Source organism: Symphalangus syndactylus, chromosome 2 (assembly GCF_028878055.3).
Source record: "Symphalangus syndactylus isolate Jambi chromosome 2, NHGRI_mSymSyn1-v2.1_pri, whole genome shotgun sequence".
Classification (NCBI taxonomy): Eukaryota; Metazoa; Chordata; class Mammalia; order Primates; family Hylobatidae; genus Symphalangus; species Symphalangus syndactylus.
In genome coordinates, this window is record NC_072424.2 from 96,869,569 (window position 1) to 96,883,543 (window position 13,975).

Consider the following 13,975-nt stretch of genomic DNA (forward strand, 5'->3'; position numbering starts at 1 on the left):
ACAGAGAAAGAAGAGAGGACACACTGTCCACAGCTGTGAACAATTCAGACAGAGAACAACATCATATAGTGCAGCAATACTGAGTGATCAGACAAAATTGGACTACATGATTTTGTAGAGAGCTGTGTTGTGGTAACAATTTAACACAAAGTGTCTTAAAGCAACACAAATGTACTAACCTTAGAATTCCTGAGGTTAGAAGTCTGAAAATAGTTTCACTGGGCCAAAATCTGAAGGTTCTTGGGGAGAACTTGTTTCCCTGTCTTTTCCAGCTTCCAGAGGCCACCTGTGTTCCTTGGCTCCCTCTTTCACTTAGAAGGATCCTTGTGATTACAGTTGCCTATCCAAATAGTCAAGGATAATCTCCCCATCTCAAGATCCCTAACCTAACCACATCTGCTAATGTCAGATAACATCTTCACAGGTTCTAGGATTAGAACGTGAACATCTTTGGGGGTACCATTGTGCTGCTACAGTCCAGTTCCATAATTTTCTCTAGCAATGCTCCACAATCCAAAAGTAAGAATAGAGACAGCAAATAGCAACAGTGACTCAGGATTGAAGGTCAAAGATATACATGGTCCTAAATAGAGCAATATTATAGTAATGAGCTTGGCTTCAGATCAAATTGTTATTTATTCCAGGACAGTTGTCTTTGCTAACTCCCTCATGATCACAGTAGTACTCTTAACTGGGTTCCTTTTTCTGATAATTACTAGGGGGTTGAAACAAGAAAGTGTGGACAGATATGAATTGAATTGCAGAAAAGTTTTGTGTATGTTGCATAAGGTTAATTCAGAAACATCCAACCAAATGTGCTATAGCCTCGAACTGTATAAGATTTCAAGTTATCTTTAGGTACCTAGACAAAGACTTTTAACAAAACCGACTCCCACAGTGACAATTTATGCTAGAAAAGAAGTAACTGCAAACATTTTTAGGCAAATGATGACTATGAAAGATTTTATTTAAACTAAATTATTTTTTAAAGGTTTTGCTCCATGCCCTGGAATCATTTACATATTTTTTTCCTTTTTTCTGATGTAGGGCAATGTGATAGATTCAAGTTTAGATCTTGAAGATTACAATTAACATACAAGGAAAGAATTTATCCCATGCTTATGATTGCAGGGTGGCCTGTAGGTGATTGGCAACTCACACAAAAGATTAGTATTTCAGCCTCCATTATCCTTTCCACCTCTTTCATCTGAGGGTGTTTACTGAGATAATGAGAGTCAAAGTCACACTCATGTGAGGGTGTTTAGGGTGGTAATAAGAGTCATAGTCACTTAGGCCCCTAACAATAGCTGATAAACAGCAGGAGCTAAGAAAACAGCAGATGCAAAGTTGTGCTTCCATTTTTAGATACAGTTGATCTTCTTTACTCATGGACTCCATATTTGTAAATTATCTTACTTGCTAAAATTTATATATAACCCCCAAATCTAACACTCAAGGTGTGTTAAATAACCTTTGTTCAGGCATGAGTTATAGTGATATGTGGCTGTGGCTTCACTGTTAATGGATCAATATATATTTTAAAAGGTGTTTTAAACAGAAACACACATAAAACAATCGATCAGTTGGTGGAAATGTTGTGACCAGAGGGTGTCAGGAACCTAGCTCTGTATTCTCCCTAGACCATGGAATACAACTACCACGAATAATAAGAACTGACTATATTTTATTTGCTGCTCAACCTTTACTTGACAGCTATGGTCCCCAACAATGTAGACTATATATCCATCAGAAAAGAAAATACAGCTGAGCACAGTGGCTTGCACCTATAATCCCAGCTACTCAGAAAACTGAGGTGGAAGGATCACTTGACCCCAGGAGTGTAAGGTTGCAGCAAGCTATGATGGCACCCCTGCACTCCAGCCTGGGCAACATAGCCAGACCCCATCTCTAAAAAATAAATAAACAAACAAACAAAATAAAGACATATAAAAACCTACTTTTTTTGTGTGTGAGTTTTTTTTGTTTTTTTTTTGAGATGGAGTTTCACTGTGCGCCCAGGCTGGAGTGCAGTGGCGCAATCTCAGCTCACCACAACCTCCGCCTCCTGGGTTCAAGCGATTCTCCTGCCTCAGCCTCCCGAGTAGCTGGGATTACAGGCATGCACCACCACACTCGGCTAATTTTTGTATTTTTAGTAGAGACAGGGTTTCACCATGTTGGCCAGGCTGGTCTTGAACTCCTGACTTCAAGCGTGATCCACCCACCTCGGCCTCCCAAAGTGCTGGGATTACAGGTGTGAGCCACTGCGCCTGGCCTAAAAACCTACTTTATTATTAAAGAGTATGGCAGCAGAGGCTTAACCAAGTGGGGAGGGGATAGTGGGTGCAAACTGACTCCCCTCTCCTGCATCAATTATCTCCTTTAATCTTTATAATAATTCTACGAAGTAGGCTTTGTTATTCTCATTTTACAGATGAGGACAATACAGCCCTGAGTGGTTAAAATATGTATTAAAAGTCGAACACTAGGAAGCGGTGAAGGTGAACTTCAAATAAGGGAATGCCTAACTCACTGTACCACACCTCTGACCCATATGATGGGCACTGCTGCCTCACTGGGCCATTTGGCTCTGGGAACAATGTGGCTCTCCGGCTGCCCATGAGAAACCTAAACCTAACACAAACACATTAACTCCGGGGTTTCCAAGACTGAAATTTCCTTTTACCCGCTCTACCCCCCAGCCAAATATATTAGAGATTTGTAACCAGAATATGTCAACTGAGGCATCAAAACCTTATTAGAGAATTTAGAAGGCATCAGTATAGTTTCTTTATCCAAGAAAAGCATAAGTTCTACCCAAAAAGAACGAAACCAAATAGAAAAATTTGCCCATGATTACACATTTAAAATTTCTCAGAATTAATGTACTGATAAATATGTTGTAATAAAAATATATGATTAATATATTCCAGTTACATTTTCTCAAGTCCATTGGAAAAAATATGTGAAGTATTAGGTTGGCACAAAAGCAACTGAGGTTTTTGCCATTGAAAATAAAGGCCAAAACCACAATTACTTTTGCGCCAACCTAAATATATAGTCTGAAATGGAATAATAAATAGTATTAAATAATTAATAGTACCAAGCACAGTGTCTTTCATACAGTAGGCATTCGACAAGTTTACCAAACACATAGACCTATATATTCTACTTTGGTCATATCTAAGTATATTTTATTACTCTGAGTAGGCCATTAAACACACACACACACACACCTTCCTCCCAAAATTCAGGAGGCGAAACATCTAAAAGTAGGCAAAGAATACTATTTAGTATTTTAGTCATAAAATGTTCTCTGAAAGAAATGAGAATCTTTAAAACTGTGCTTAAGGAGCTACAGGATGAAAAATGCAAATACCTGTGAACACACAGACACACATTCGCCAGAATAAACAAAATCTGCTCAACCACCAAGGCCAATGTCTGGAATTTGTAAATATTCAAATGCGGCACTTCATTTTATAAGTAAGAAAGACATGACAAGTAAAAGGGCAAGTAACAATTTATTCAGAAATTAAATATCAGCATTCATGGGTTTGGCCTAATACGACTAGCGTAAGTTTGGTCCAATTTCCTATATATGCACTGATGATCCTAACAATGATCTGGAGCTGATGAAGAACTCCAGTGTGATATATGAATGGTATGATGTAAATGTAGGAATACTATATTAGAAAGTGAAAACTTATTAACCCCTATGGAAACTTCTAGTTAACTAAAATTATTCATTCTGTAATAATTTAGCATAAATAGGAATTTACCCTATTATTTTACTAAAATTATCAATTTTATTGATAATTTAAATATTAGTAATACACTTTATAGATGAAATGTTTTACTTTCCAACTTCCTCAAACTTCAGTATAGAGATGGTACATATAAATATGGAAATACAGAATTAGCAATTTAAAAAATCATTAGAAGTACTATCTCCTTTACAATTAAATGAGGTAGCACATGGTAGCCAAGTCTAAAATATCCAAATCCCACATATGATTGTTAATCACTAAGTCTTGTTTTTCCATGTACTATAGATCCTTTGATAGTTTCAGCTTCCATTTACATCTCAAGATAATACTGTAAGATACAGGATAAAAAATCATATATTCAACTTCACTACTTTTTATACATTCTCGTTGAAGTTTTGGTAGAAAAGAAAGATGTAATCCTTGGTGAAATAAGGCTACAAGTGACAGTTCTTCACTGATGTAATTTAGTTAAAAGTTAAGAATCAGAGATTTTCTAAAATATTTGCTTTGGTCTTAAATGTTAAGCATACCAAAATACAACTGGCAATCTCCAACTTGCAAATATCATTGTTTCAAAAATTCATTTTTATATATTAATTGATTGGCCGTCAAAGAATATTTTCCAATATTTTGAAGGACCATTAAGTCTCTGGGTCAATCTAAAAAGTCCCCTATGGTTTAGACCACACTTGACATATGAAATATAAACCTAATAGTTTGATATGATTCCCCCATATCAAACTACCATTTATAACATTGTTTCTCTTTATTTTTATTTTTTAAAAAGTAGAGACGGGATCTCAATGTTGCTGTTTGTATTTATCTATTTATCTAATCCTGAAATCAGTTAGTGTTTGTCTCCCATAGGTGTCTATCTCCAAAAAAGGGACATGGGGCACCGATTCTCACATTTACTTAATGTCCTTTACATTCTAAAGTGGCCTGCAGGATAGAAACTTCCTGTGGTGAATAAAAAGAATGGCGTTACGAACTCCTGTCATTCACATCCTTTCCATTTCATGGCATAATATTCAAATTTATTTGAATGCTTATAAAGATTTTCTTAAAAAAAAAAACTCAAAAGATAAATTGAAAGCGCAAAATAACAGTATTTTATCAACACTCCCCTGGCCCCCATTACCTATTTTCTTCCACAAACTAATTAGCTTTATAGACCCAGGTTATTCTTCATTCCCATCTCACATTTAAGAGATAATAAATTTTCAAAAATATCACAATTTTAAAGGTTAAAGTATAGGGAACTTATTAATTAAAATGAAGAAATTACTCCAGTCACATATTCCTGCTGAATCTTTATCTTTCATAACACTTTTTAGGACTGGTGATTAGAGGCTAGCAAAGGATTTTCATAAACAAAACAGATAGTGAAGTAGATAAAAACTGGAAAACTTGCAATTTACTGCGTTTAGGAATGGGGTCTAAGCAATAATCTAACCAAGAATGAAAGCAGTCAAAAGAAAGACATTTAAAATAACCATAGTAGTAATTTTCACACCAAGTATGGCAGTCTCTAAGTTAATGTTATTTTAAATATGTTTCAGTTTGGAATGACTAAACCTGTTAATAAAAACATGAAAATATTATGACATTTAGCTGACAGCACACACAATAAACCTCTGTTACAAAGTGACCAAGTCATAGTATGCAAAATATACAACCTATAAACCCAGAAAGTTCTACAGTAAGTATACAGAGGAGACACGGGTTGGTTTCACCCTTATCGAATTTGATTCAGATGGTAAGTAAAACATGGTTCCAACATAGAAAAACAATAACTCTGTGGTCTCTTATTGAATAAGTAATATTAGAAAGAAGGTAGACACAGGGAAAAGAGGCCTGTTAGTGTGGCCACCCCCGCCTAGACCAATCTAGAGACCTGAATGTGAGTCCAGGTTGAGTAATCTTCAAATGGCACCGAGCCCTCACACCTTCTATACCTATAAAATGAGACGGTCAGCCTGGTCACAGTCTAAAGTCTAAACCTTTAATCTTTTTTTTTTTTTTTTTTTTTTTTTGAGACAGTCTTGCTCTGTCACTCAGGCTGGAGTGCAGTGGCATGATCTCAACTGCGACCTCCGCCTCATAGGTTCAAGCAATTCTTGTGCCTCAGCCTCCCAAGAAGCTGGGATTACAAGCACCCACCACCACACCAGCTAATTTTTTTTTTTTTTTTTTGAGACGGAGTCTCGCTCTGTCGCCCAGGCTGGAGTGCAGTGGTGCAATCTCGGCTCACTGCAAGCTCCGCCTTCCGGGTTCAAGCCATTCTCCTGCCTCAGCCTCTCTGCGTAGCTGGGACTACAGGCGCCCGCCACCACGCCCGGCTAATTTTTTTGTATTTTTAGTAGAGACGGGGTTTCACCGTGGTCTCGATCTCCTGACCTCGTGATCCGCCCGCCTCGGCCTCCCAAAGTGCTGGGATTACAAGCGTGAGCCACCGCGCCCGGCCTCACACCAGCTAATTTTTTGTATTTTTTGTAAAGACGGATTTCACCATGTTGGCCAGGCTGGTCTCGAACTCATGGCCTCAAGTGATCTGCCTGCCTTGGCCTCCCAAAGTGCTGGAACTGTAGGCGTGAGCCAGGGCACCCAACCTAAACCTTTAACCTTTAACTCTAAATCTTTAACTCTAAAGGAAGTGCCTTTATAAGTTTGTGACCAATTAATTAATAGGATACTATGCTTTTGTGTCCATTAGTAAAACGCAACAAATTAATCCAAACCACTCAACTACGACTAAAAGATTACATCCAAGCCACTGCATAACAGCATGGCAAAGCTGCAATGTAACAAAGAAAAAGAGATGCTGCATTTGGCATGCACCAGTGCTAAGGTGAAACGCAGCCAATTGCTATGTTTTATGAGGCCACTTACCATTCTTGTTCAAAGACTCAAGTCATAAGCAACACAGAATTATTATGAAAAGAGTATCTAGATAATTCAAACAAACCAATTAGTGAAAAATCATTTATTTCATGTAGAGAAAATAGTATTATTTGAAAAATTCACTGGTTTTGGTGTTATATAAACACATTCTGGTTTTGGATATAGTAAAAGCAGAGTTAGTATAAAATGACTGATCACAAGGCTTTTTTATATTTGCTAAGAACCTAGTATATTAATTACCTTCATTTTGAAGTGACAAATACTTATAATGTAGACAAAGAACGTTATATTTTTATTTTTTACATCAAAAATATATTAAGAAATGAAATAGCTTTTTGAAGCGGTTTAAAGGGCAGTCAATAAATATTTAAATATTTAGGAATAATTTAACTCAGTTGAAATGATCTATCATTAACCCAAAAGAGTAGCAGATACAATTCCTAAAAAGTACTGTCTTTCTCTGCTGTATAACAAAATTACTTGCTGTATCATTATGACCACCATCTTCTTCAGTAAATACTTATTAAGCTTTGGTCCTATGTGCAAACTATTCATATTAAGGTTACATGAAATAAAAGATACAGTCCCTAGAGCGGAGAACCTTACAGTCAAATTACAAAAACAAAGTATATTTATAAACACAATAAACAGTATTTGCAAGTTTGCATTATTAAGAATCAAGTAAGAGGTACCAACAATCAATGCTAATGCACAGCAAGGAAAGCCCAACAAGGGTAGTTGGTTAGGACAGTTTCAGTAGAAGAGCCATAAGCTGGGTATTAAATAAGAGGACTTGGTGCTAAGCACAGAAAACACAAAAGAAACTACTTCCTGCTGTTTGGGAACTTACACTGTACCATATATTAGTTATGTCTATACTAGTTAAGTGATAAACAGACTCTGTATCAAAAGTGCAATCAACTAAAGAGGCATTTGATAAGCAGCTAACATAACAAGGTATTAAAAGGGAAGTTTCTGCTGAGAACCAAAGACAATAGAAATGACATTCCAAAGCAGCTGCCAGAACATTCTCGAAAATGTCAAGAGGCAGTCTAAACAAGAGTGCTGAGATGTGTTACTTTCTACCCTCACCACTAGTGAGGTGGCGCTTCAAGAAGATTACAGAGTAGGTTTCAGAGATTTCCCTGGGCAGAGCTGTGGTAACAGGGGCCTGTGTCTTCAAGGGGGAAGGGTGGAAGATGCTGTCTCACACCTAAAGCCTAGGGAAAAAGGCTTTGGGTAAATGACTTGAAGAACTTGACATGTGCCTCAAGCACTCTGAAGAACATGCTAACCTGGTACCTGATTAATCCCTGGAAAATCTAAAGCATGAGAAGCTGCATGAAGAGGCATGTGAGAACAACAGAGAGGGCTGAACTGGGACCACTGGCAGAGTTTGTGCAAAGAATGAGTGTTCCCTATGTGGCGTCTACGGAAGAGTGAACAACCTGGGGTAGGATCACACAAGTCCATGCAAGAGGGGTATCTAGAGTTTGCAGAGACCTCAGCAAAGTGGAGGTGAAGGTACTGCTAGCTCCAAGAGGCTGAGGAAGGAGTAAGCAACCAATCAGAGCATAAGGGAACTCTCACTGTCAAGGAATTGAGGTGAAAATCTACAGCCACTGAGGTGGGAGGTAGAGGATTCACCAGTGAAAGAATAAGCTTTAAACATCTGCAACGGCTACAAAAGCACTGAAACTAGATCACCAGCTAGCTTCTTCACTAATCAAGTGAAAGTTTGCTGCCCCTCTTTACTCTTTTCACTTCTTCCTTGTCCAACTTTGGGAGGGTGAGAAACCAGAACTGGCAAGACAAAGCAGGAAGAGTAGAAAAACCAGGTAAGAAGTAAAAAGGCAATAATACCCGCTTCCCCAGTTACTGGTTTCCCCCTTGCAAGAGACAGAGCAAGAGACCAGTTAAGGGAGAAGCTTCATCTTTATTTCAGGCTTGGTCTGCAGTTTTTACTTGTTGGTACTGGGCATTTTAATTTTAATAATCAAATTGAGACTTTTGTGACTTTGTTACTGAAGGATGATTTGTATTATCTAAGAGCAACCAGAAAAATTAAGTTAATCCATGGCAGAGGATGAACCAGTCTCAAACAGTAAATCGAAAGAGACAAAAAGGGAAAAAAAGTAATTTGAAAGTGACAAAAAAAATCTTTTATAATTACATCCCACAAGGCCTGCTTTTCAACCTGATATCCTGAAAAGTCAACACAGTGGAGAGCACAGAAGTATACAAATGTGGTCTTATAAAACATAATTGAATCCATCCAGCTTCACTGCCTATCTTGAGATAGTTCAGCCATTAACATTTGCAGAAACTTGCTATAACATAGCTCAAGAATCTAACATTAGTTCTTAAAACTTGACATGAGTGACCCAAATATGCTAGACTTCCTTTAAAAGGCAGAGACTGTGTCTTGCTCCCTGCTGTATCTGTAACATTTCCCAAAGTCTCCCTTACATAAAAAGTGCTTAAAGAATTGGTGTTCTCCTTACCATGAGAAGGCAGCTATGTTAGGCTCTTAGGAAATAGGATATGAACAAATATGCATACAGCAAAGACTGCTTTTTAGTTAAAAATATATTGAGCTTCGCTATGGGCAAAATTATAATATATATTACTTTTCATGCTTATCCTTTCATAGCCAGCCAAATCTTTGAAACATGCACAATGTATTTTCAGTACATTCCACCACAATGCAGAATAAATGTGAAACCTTTAAACTTTGATATTCGAAGGAGAAAAAACTACTACTATATATACATTTTTAAAGAGTTTAGCAGAAAACCCTCAAAATAAGTACACTATCATACAACGCTGTTAAATGCAGAATGGTTTAAAAGGAGAGAAACATTTTTAAAATATCCATATTTTATTAATACTCATATTAGTATATGCCTTTTCAGTGAGTGACAGCCTGAATGAAGAGCCTACTATGTGCCGCTACAACTCTGTAAAATAGGTATTATCATCCCTATTTTAAAGATTAGGAAACTGAGGCTCAGTGTTTAATGGCTTGCTCAAGGTCACAATAGTAGTAAGAGGTGGAGTGAGAATTTTAACTCAGTGTGTCAGGTTCCCACACTGCTCTTAAGTGTGCTGCTGCTATAATGCTGAAGAGTTGAGTTCTATTGACTTCTTTCCAAAAGAAATAAAATCCAACTTTAATTGTTATGTTTACAGTGTACAATTATGAAATATTAGCCATTGTCAAGTTCCAACCATAGTTGGAACACACCTCTGCTAATATGAATAAACTCTTCATGAGTAAAAATTCTATATGGCAGATAAGTAGTAAAGTTCATAACAGTCCCTCGCTCTCTATGTTTATATACACTCATGATGTCATGCTTATGGTATAGTATTTACAATAAGTGTATATGACTGTAAAATTTGACAACTTTCAAAATGGTGTATAAAGAAAGCAAGTCTTACATGTTTGTAGAAACAGAAAGATGTTGGCTCCAACAGAGTCCTATTATCAAACTGTTTCATTCTCAGGCCTTAGTAAATAAAGCCGGGATAATCCCTTGATATTTCAGTATATGTCAATGGTTCTTAATTGGAATGATTCTGTCTCAGCTACCCTGCCCCCTCCTGCGAAAATTTGGTAATATCTGGAGGCATGTTTATTGTCATGACTGGGGGTAGGTGGGTGAGAGCAGCTACTAGTACCCACTTAGCAGTGCCAGGGATGCTGCTAAACATCCTATAATGCACAGGATATCCCACAATCAACAAGGAATTATCCAGTCCAAAATGTCAATAGTGTGACACTGAGAAACCTAGTATGAAGGATTAAATATCTTAAGTACTTAGCAGAGGGGGTGGAGAGTGTTTAGAGACTGTAACTACAAACACAAAACCAGAGAGTCCAAGTAACACTCATTAAAGATCAGATGAGGCATTCAAGTGGTGTGAGAGCACTGGCCTGAGAGCACCCTCTTGTCTCATTAGATATGAGGTGGGTAATGTAATGGGAGAAAATACCAGCTTCCAATCAATACACCTACCTTTACCAGTGGTGCTGACTTATTTTTTTCTGATAAAAGAACAGGAAACTGAAAAAGTGTTAAGTAGAAAGAAAAAAATGTACTGAAGAGCAACAGCATTTGTTAAACAGAACACAGTCCTACTACCAATTTACTGAGTTTTCCTATTACTTACAGTAGGGCTCTAAAGGGTTACATCTAAAATGAGAACAGTGGATGTTATGGACACATCATAAGAGAAAATCAGAATAAATATTCATGTGCTTCATTCAGGACATCAGTATTCGGAAGATCAAACACTAGTGCAGGAAACCTGGCTTTTAGACTCCAAATGTGTAAATGTTCTGATGATACACTACTATCATTCCTTCTTAGATCTTCATTTCTCCGAATGCAATACTCCGACAAAAAAGGAAACAAAACACCGCACACACAACAACTTCTGAGACAGTGCTGAGATAAAACAAAAGACAAAAAAGAAAACTTCACAAGACGTTGAGTTTTACTGTTATGTACCTGTAACTTTTCTTTTGCTCTTCCATTTGTGCTCTCCTTTTGTAGTCCTTTTATGTTATCTTTTCTATCCTCAATCACATTTCTTCACTAAAATCTTTTTATTCTTTTTTCATCCTTTTTTCCCTCCTATTTCCTTCCTTTCCTCTCTTCCGAATCTCATGTCTTACTTCACTCTCTCAAAAGTGCCAACCAGCAATGGGATTATATGAGAACTTTAGAGTTGAGTCAGACGCAGAGGCTATCTAGCAGTAACCCCCACGATGCCCATCTCTCTTCAGCATAGCAACTCTCCTAACAAGCTGTTAGGAGACAGCTTAAACACATTAAGGTATATCACCTTTCTTAACTTTCAGACACCACAAATCACTTCTTACCGATAGGTATTGCTAGATTGCTGGTGAGCTCTAAGCAGAGCAACATAACAAATATGAATTGCCCTTGCTTCACAGATACCAATTCCTTCTTATTATCAACATTTATTAAATTAGAAAAAAAGTTCACCGGCCAGGCGCGGTGGCTCACGCCTGTAATCCCAGCACTTTGGGAGGCCGAGGCGGGCTGATCACGAGGTTAGGAGATCAAGACCATCCTGGCTAACACAGTGAAACCCCGTCTCTACTAAAAACACAAAAAATTAGCCGGGCCTGGTGGTGGGCGCCTGTAGTCCCAGCTACTTGGGAGGCTGAGGCAGGAGAATGGCTTGAACCCGGGAGGCGGAGCTTGCAGTGAGCCGAGATTGCGCCACTGCACTCCAGCCTGGGAGACAGAGCGAGACTCCGTCTCAAAAAAAAGAAAGAAAAAAAAGTTCACCTAAATTAGGTACAGTCCTAAACTACACGTGGCCGAATTTGAAGGCTATCTGCTCTTTGAAAATTATCCTTCGATAGACAAACATTGAACTAGATGCAGGCACAGTGTGAGATTCATCTAATAAGCCTTGTTTGACATTTTGTCAGGATAAGGAATGACTCATTAAATGCCCCAAATTGGCACTCAAGGTATGTTTTACCCTCCTACATTCCTCTGAAAGTTGATTCTCCGCTTAACTGAGTAACCAGTAAGATACTGTTTAATTCCGAGTCATATTAGGTAAATACGGTACAGTACTTCAAATGGTACCGTAGTGTGATGCCTCGTAGAGCCCTGGCAGATGCATGGGAGCAACAGTAAAGTGATTTAGTATTGTGGAATAAAGGAACTAAATCCTAATTTGCTCTGTGCTGGTTTAGCCCTAAAGGGCAAGGAGGTGCAAGTCCCTTACGCGCACCGTGCCGCTGTGCTGTCTAGTTTAAATTTATGTTGCCAGCGTTCCACCAAAGTTTGCAGGGTTTTGGAGGTGTCTCCGGCTGTTGCTTCGGCGGAGGAGTCGAGTTCCCCTCGCTGCGGGCGCAGGGCGCACTGCCTCCCGGGGAGACAGGTGAGTCCGGCGCGGCCCGCACGGGGTCGCCACCCGCCCCGCCGCTGCCCGCCTTACCTTGGTGAGCTGGGCGATTTTCTTGCTCATTTTCAGGTGCATCTCCTGGCTGTAGTCCATGCTGTGCCCAGCCAGCTGTGCGGTGGCCGGCGAGGGCGCGAATTTGGCCGCCCCGGCCGCCGAGCCGCCGTAATAGTGCTGCTGCCAGCTCATGCCCGGGGTCGCCATCTTCCCGACAGACCCCAGCCGGGGCACCTGTCCCCGCGCGTGGAGGCCGGCCCGCGGAGCAACGACGCCCGCGAGGCAAGAGTCGAGGCGGCCGCTTCCGGACCCGACACCCGGCGCCCCCTAGACTCGGCCGCAGGCGCCGTCCCGCCCGCGACCCCCGGGTCACCCCTGGAAGGGACGGGGCGGTCCCGCCGGCCCGAAGCCGCTGGGACAACGGCGCAGGGCAGATGCCTGGGGATGGGCGGCGGCAGCAGGGGCCGGGCCAGCTCTTGCTGGCTCCTCAGCCCGCGGCCGGCGGAGGCGTCGAGGACAGCGCAGCTCCGCGGGTCCCGCTCGCAGCCCGCACCTAGGACTCGGCGAGGCTGCGGAGGTAGGAGGAGACTGGGCGGGCTGCGGCGGGGGTAGGCGGGGACATGGAGGAGGACGCGGGAGCCGCCGTTACCAGGGCGCGCGCGGGGGCGGCGACGTCATTTCCCCGCAGCCAAGCCCCGCCCCGCTCTGCCACCGCCGCCAGTCCCGCAACCCCGCAGCCAGTGCGGGCGCCTCGCGAGGTCGATCCGGGACCGTGCCGCCACTGCTTCCCCCGTGTGGCGGGGACCCGGCAGCCCAGCTCTGGCGGCGATCCCCGTGTAGCGCGCGTGAGGCCTGACGTAAAAAAAAATTATCCCCAAGAAGACAGTACCTTAGTCACCCTCGGTTAGCAGAACGGGTGTCGATTTACAGACCCTTTCCACATGCGTCCTCGTGTGTGCAGGGCCCCAAGAAGTGGCTCTTCCCCAAGAAGAGAGGCAAGCCCAATCCAGAGACATGAGTAGTGAAGTAGCGAGGATTCCCTGCCCTGACCTTCCTTCCAATGGCACACAACTGATCGTGACACTGTCTTAGCCGCCCCCCTCCACCCCGAGTGCCCGGCCACTGCTCCCAGTTCAGTGCTGAGTGTATGTGTGGAGGGAACACTCCTTTTCAGTCAGCTGGTGGAGCACCGCATAGCTACTTTCCCCCGGTGGAGCCCAAGACAAATAGATATGAAACTACTTGGCTGGAAATAAGTAAGAATAGGATCGTAGTGAAAGTAATGGTGAAAAAAACAAGATGGAACAAGACATCAGTGCTTTAAGGATTTGGAGCTGGGCCAAAATGTG

At 40.9% G+C, this 13,975-nt stretch overlaps 1 protein-coding gene across 17 annotated transcripts in view; it reads right to left on the reverse strand.

The window, feature by feature from the left end:
• The window catches only part of FAM184A (family with sequence similarity 184 member A), a 121,374-nt gene extending 108,095 nt beyond the window's left edge, over positions 1 to 13,279 (reverse strand). For 13 of the 17 annotated variants that reach the window (XR_010116523.1, XM_055262748.2, XM_055262747.2 and 10 more), the window contains exon 1: positions 12,666 to 13,274. Coding sequence is in view for 16 of the 17 variants with exons in the window: in XM_055262748.2 (XP_055118723.2) it covers positions 12,666 to 12,833 (168 nt within the window). In the remaining variant the exon portion in view is untranslated. Of the gene's footprint in view, positions 1 to 12,665 lie in introns of all 17 variants that reach the window. The other 4 variants (XM_055262744.2, XM_063620684.1, XM_055262742.2 and 1 more) reach the window with 2 other exon arrangements.
• Positions 13,280 to 13,975: the final 696 nt, after the last annotated feature.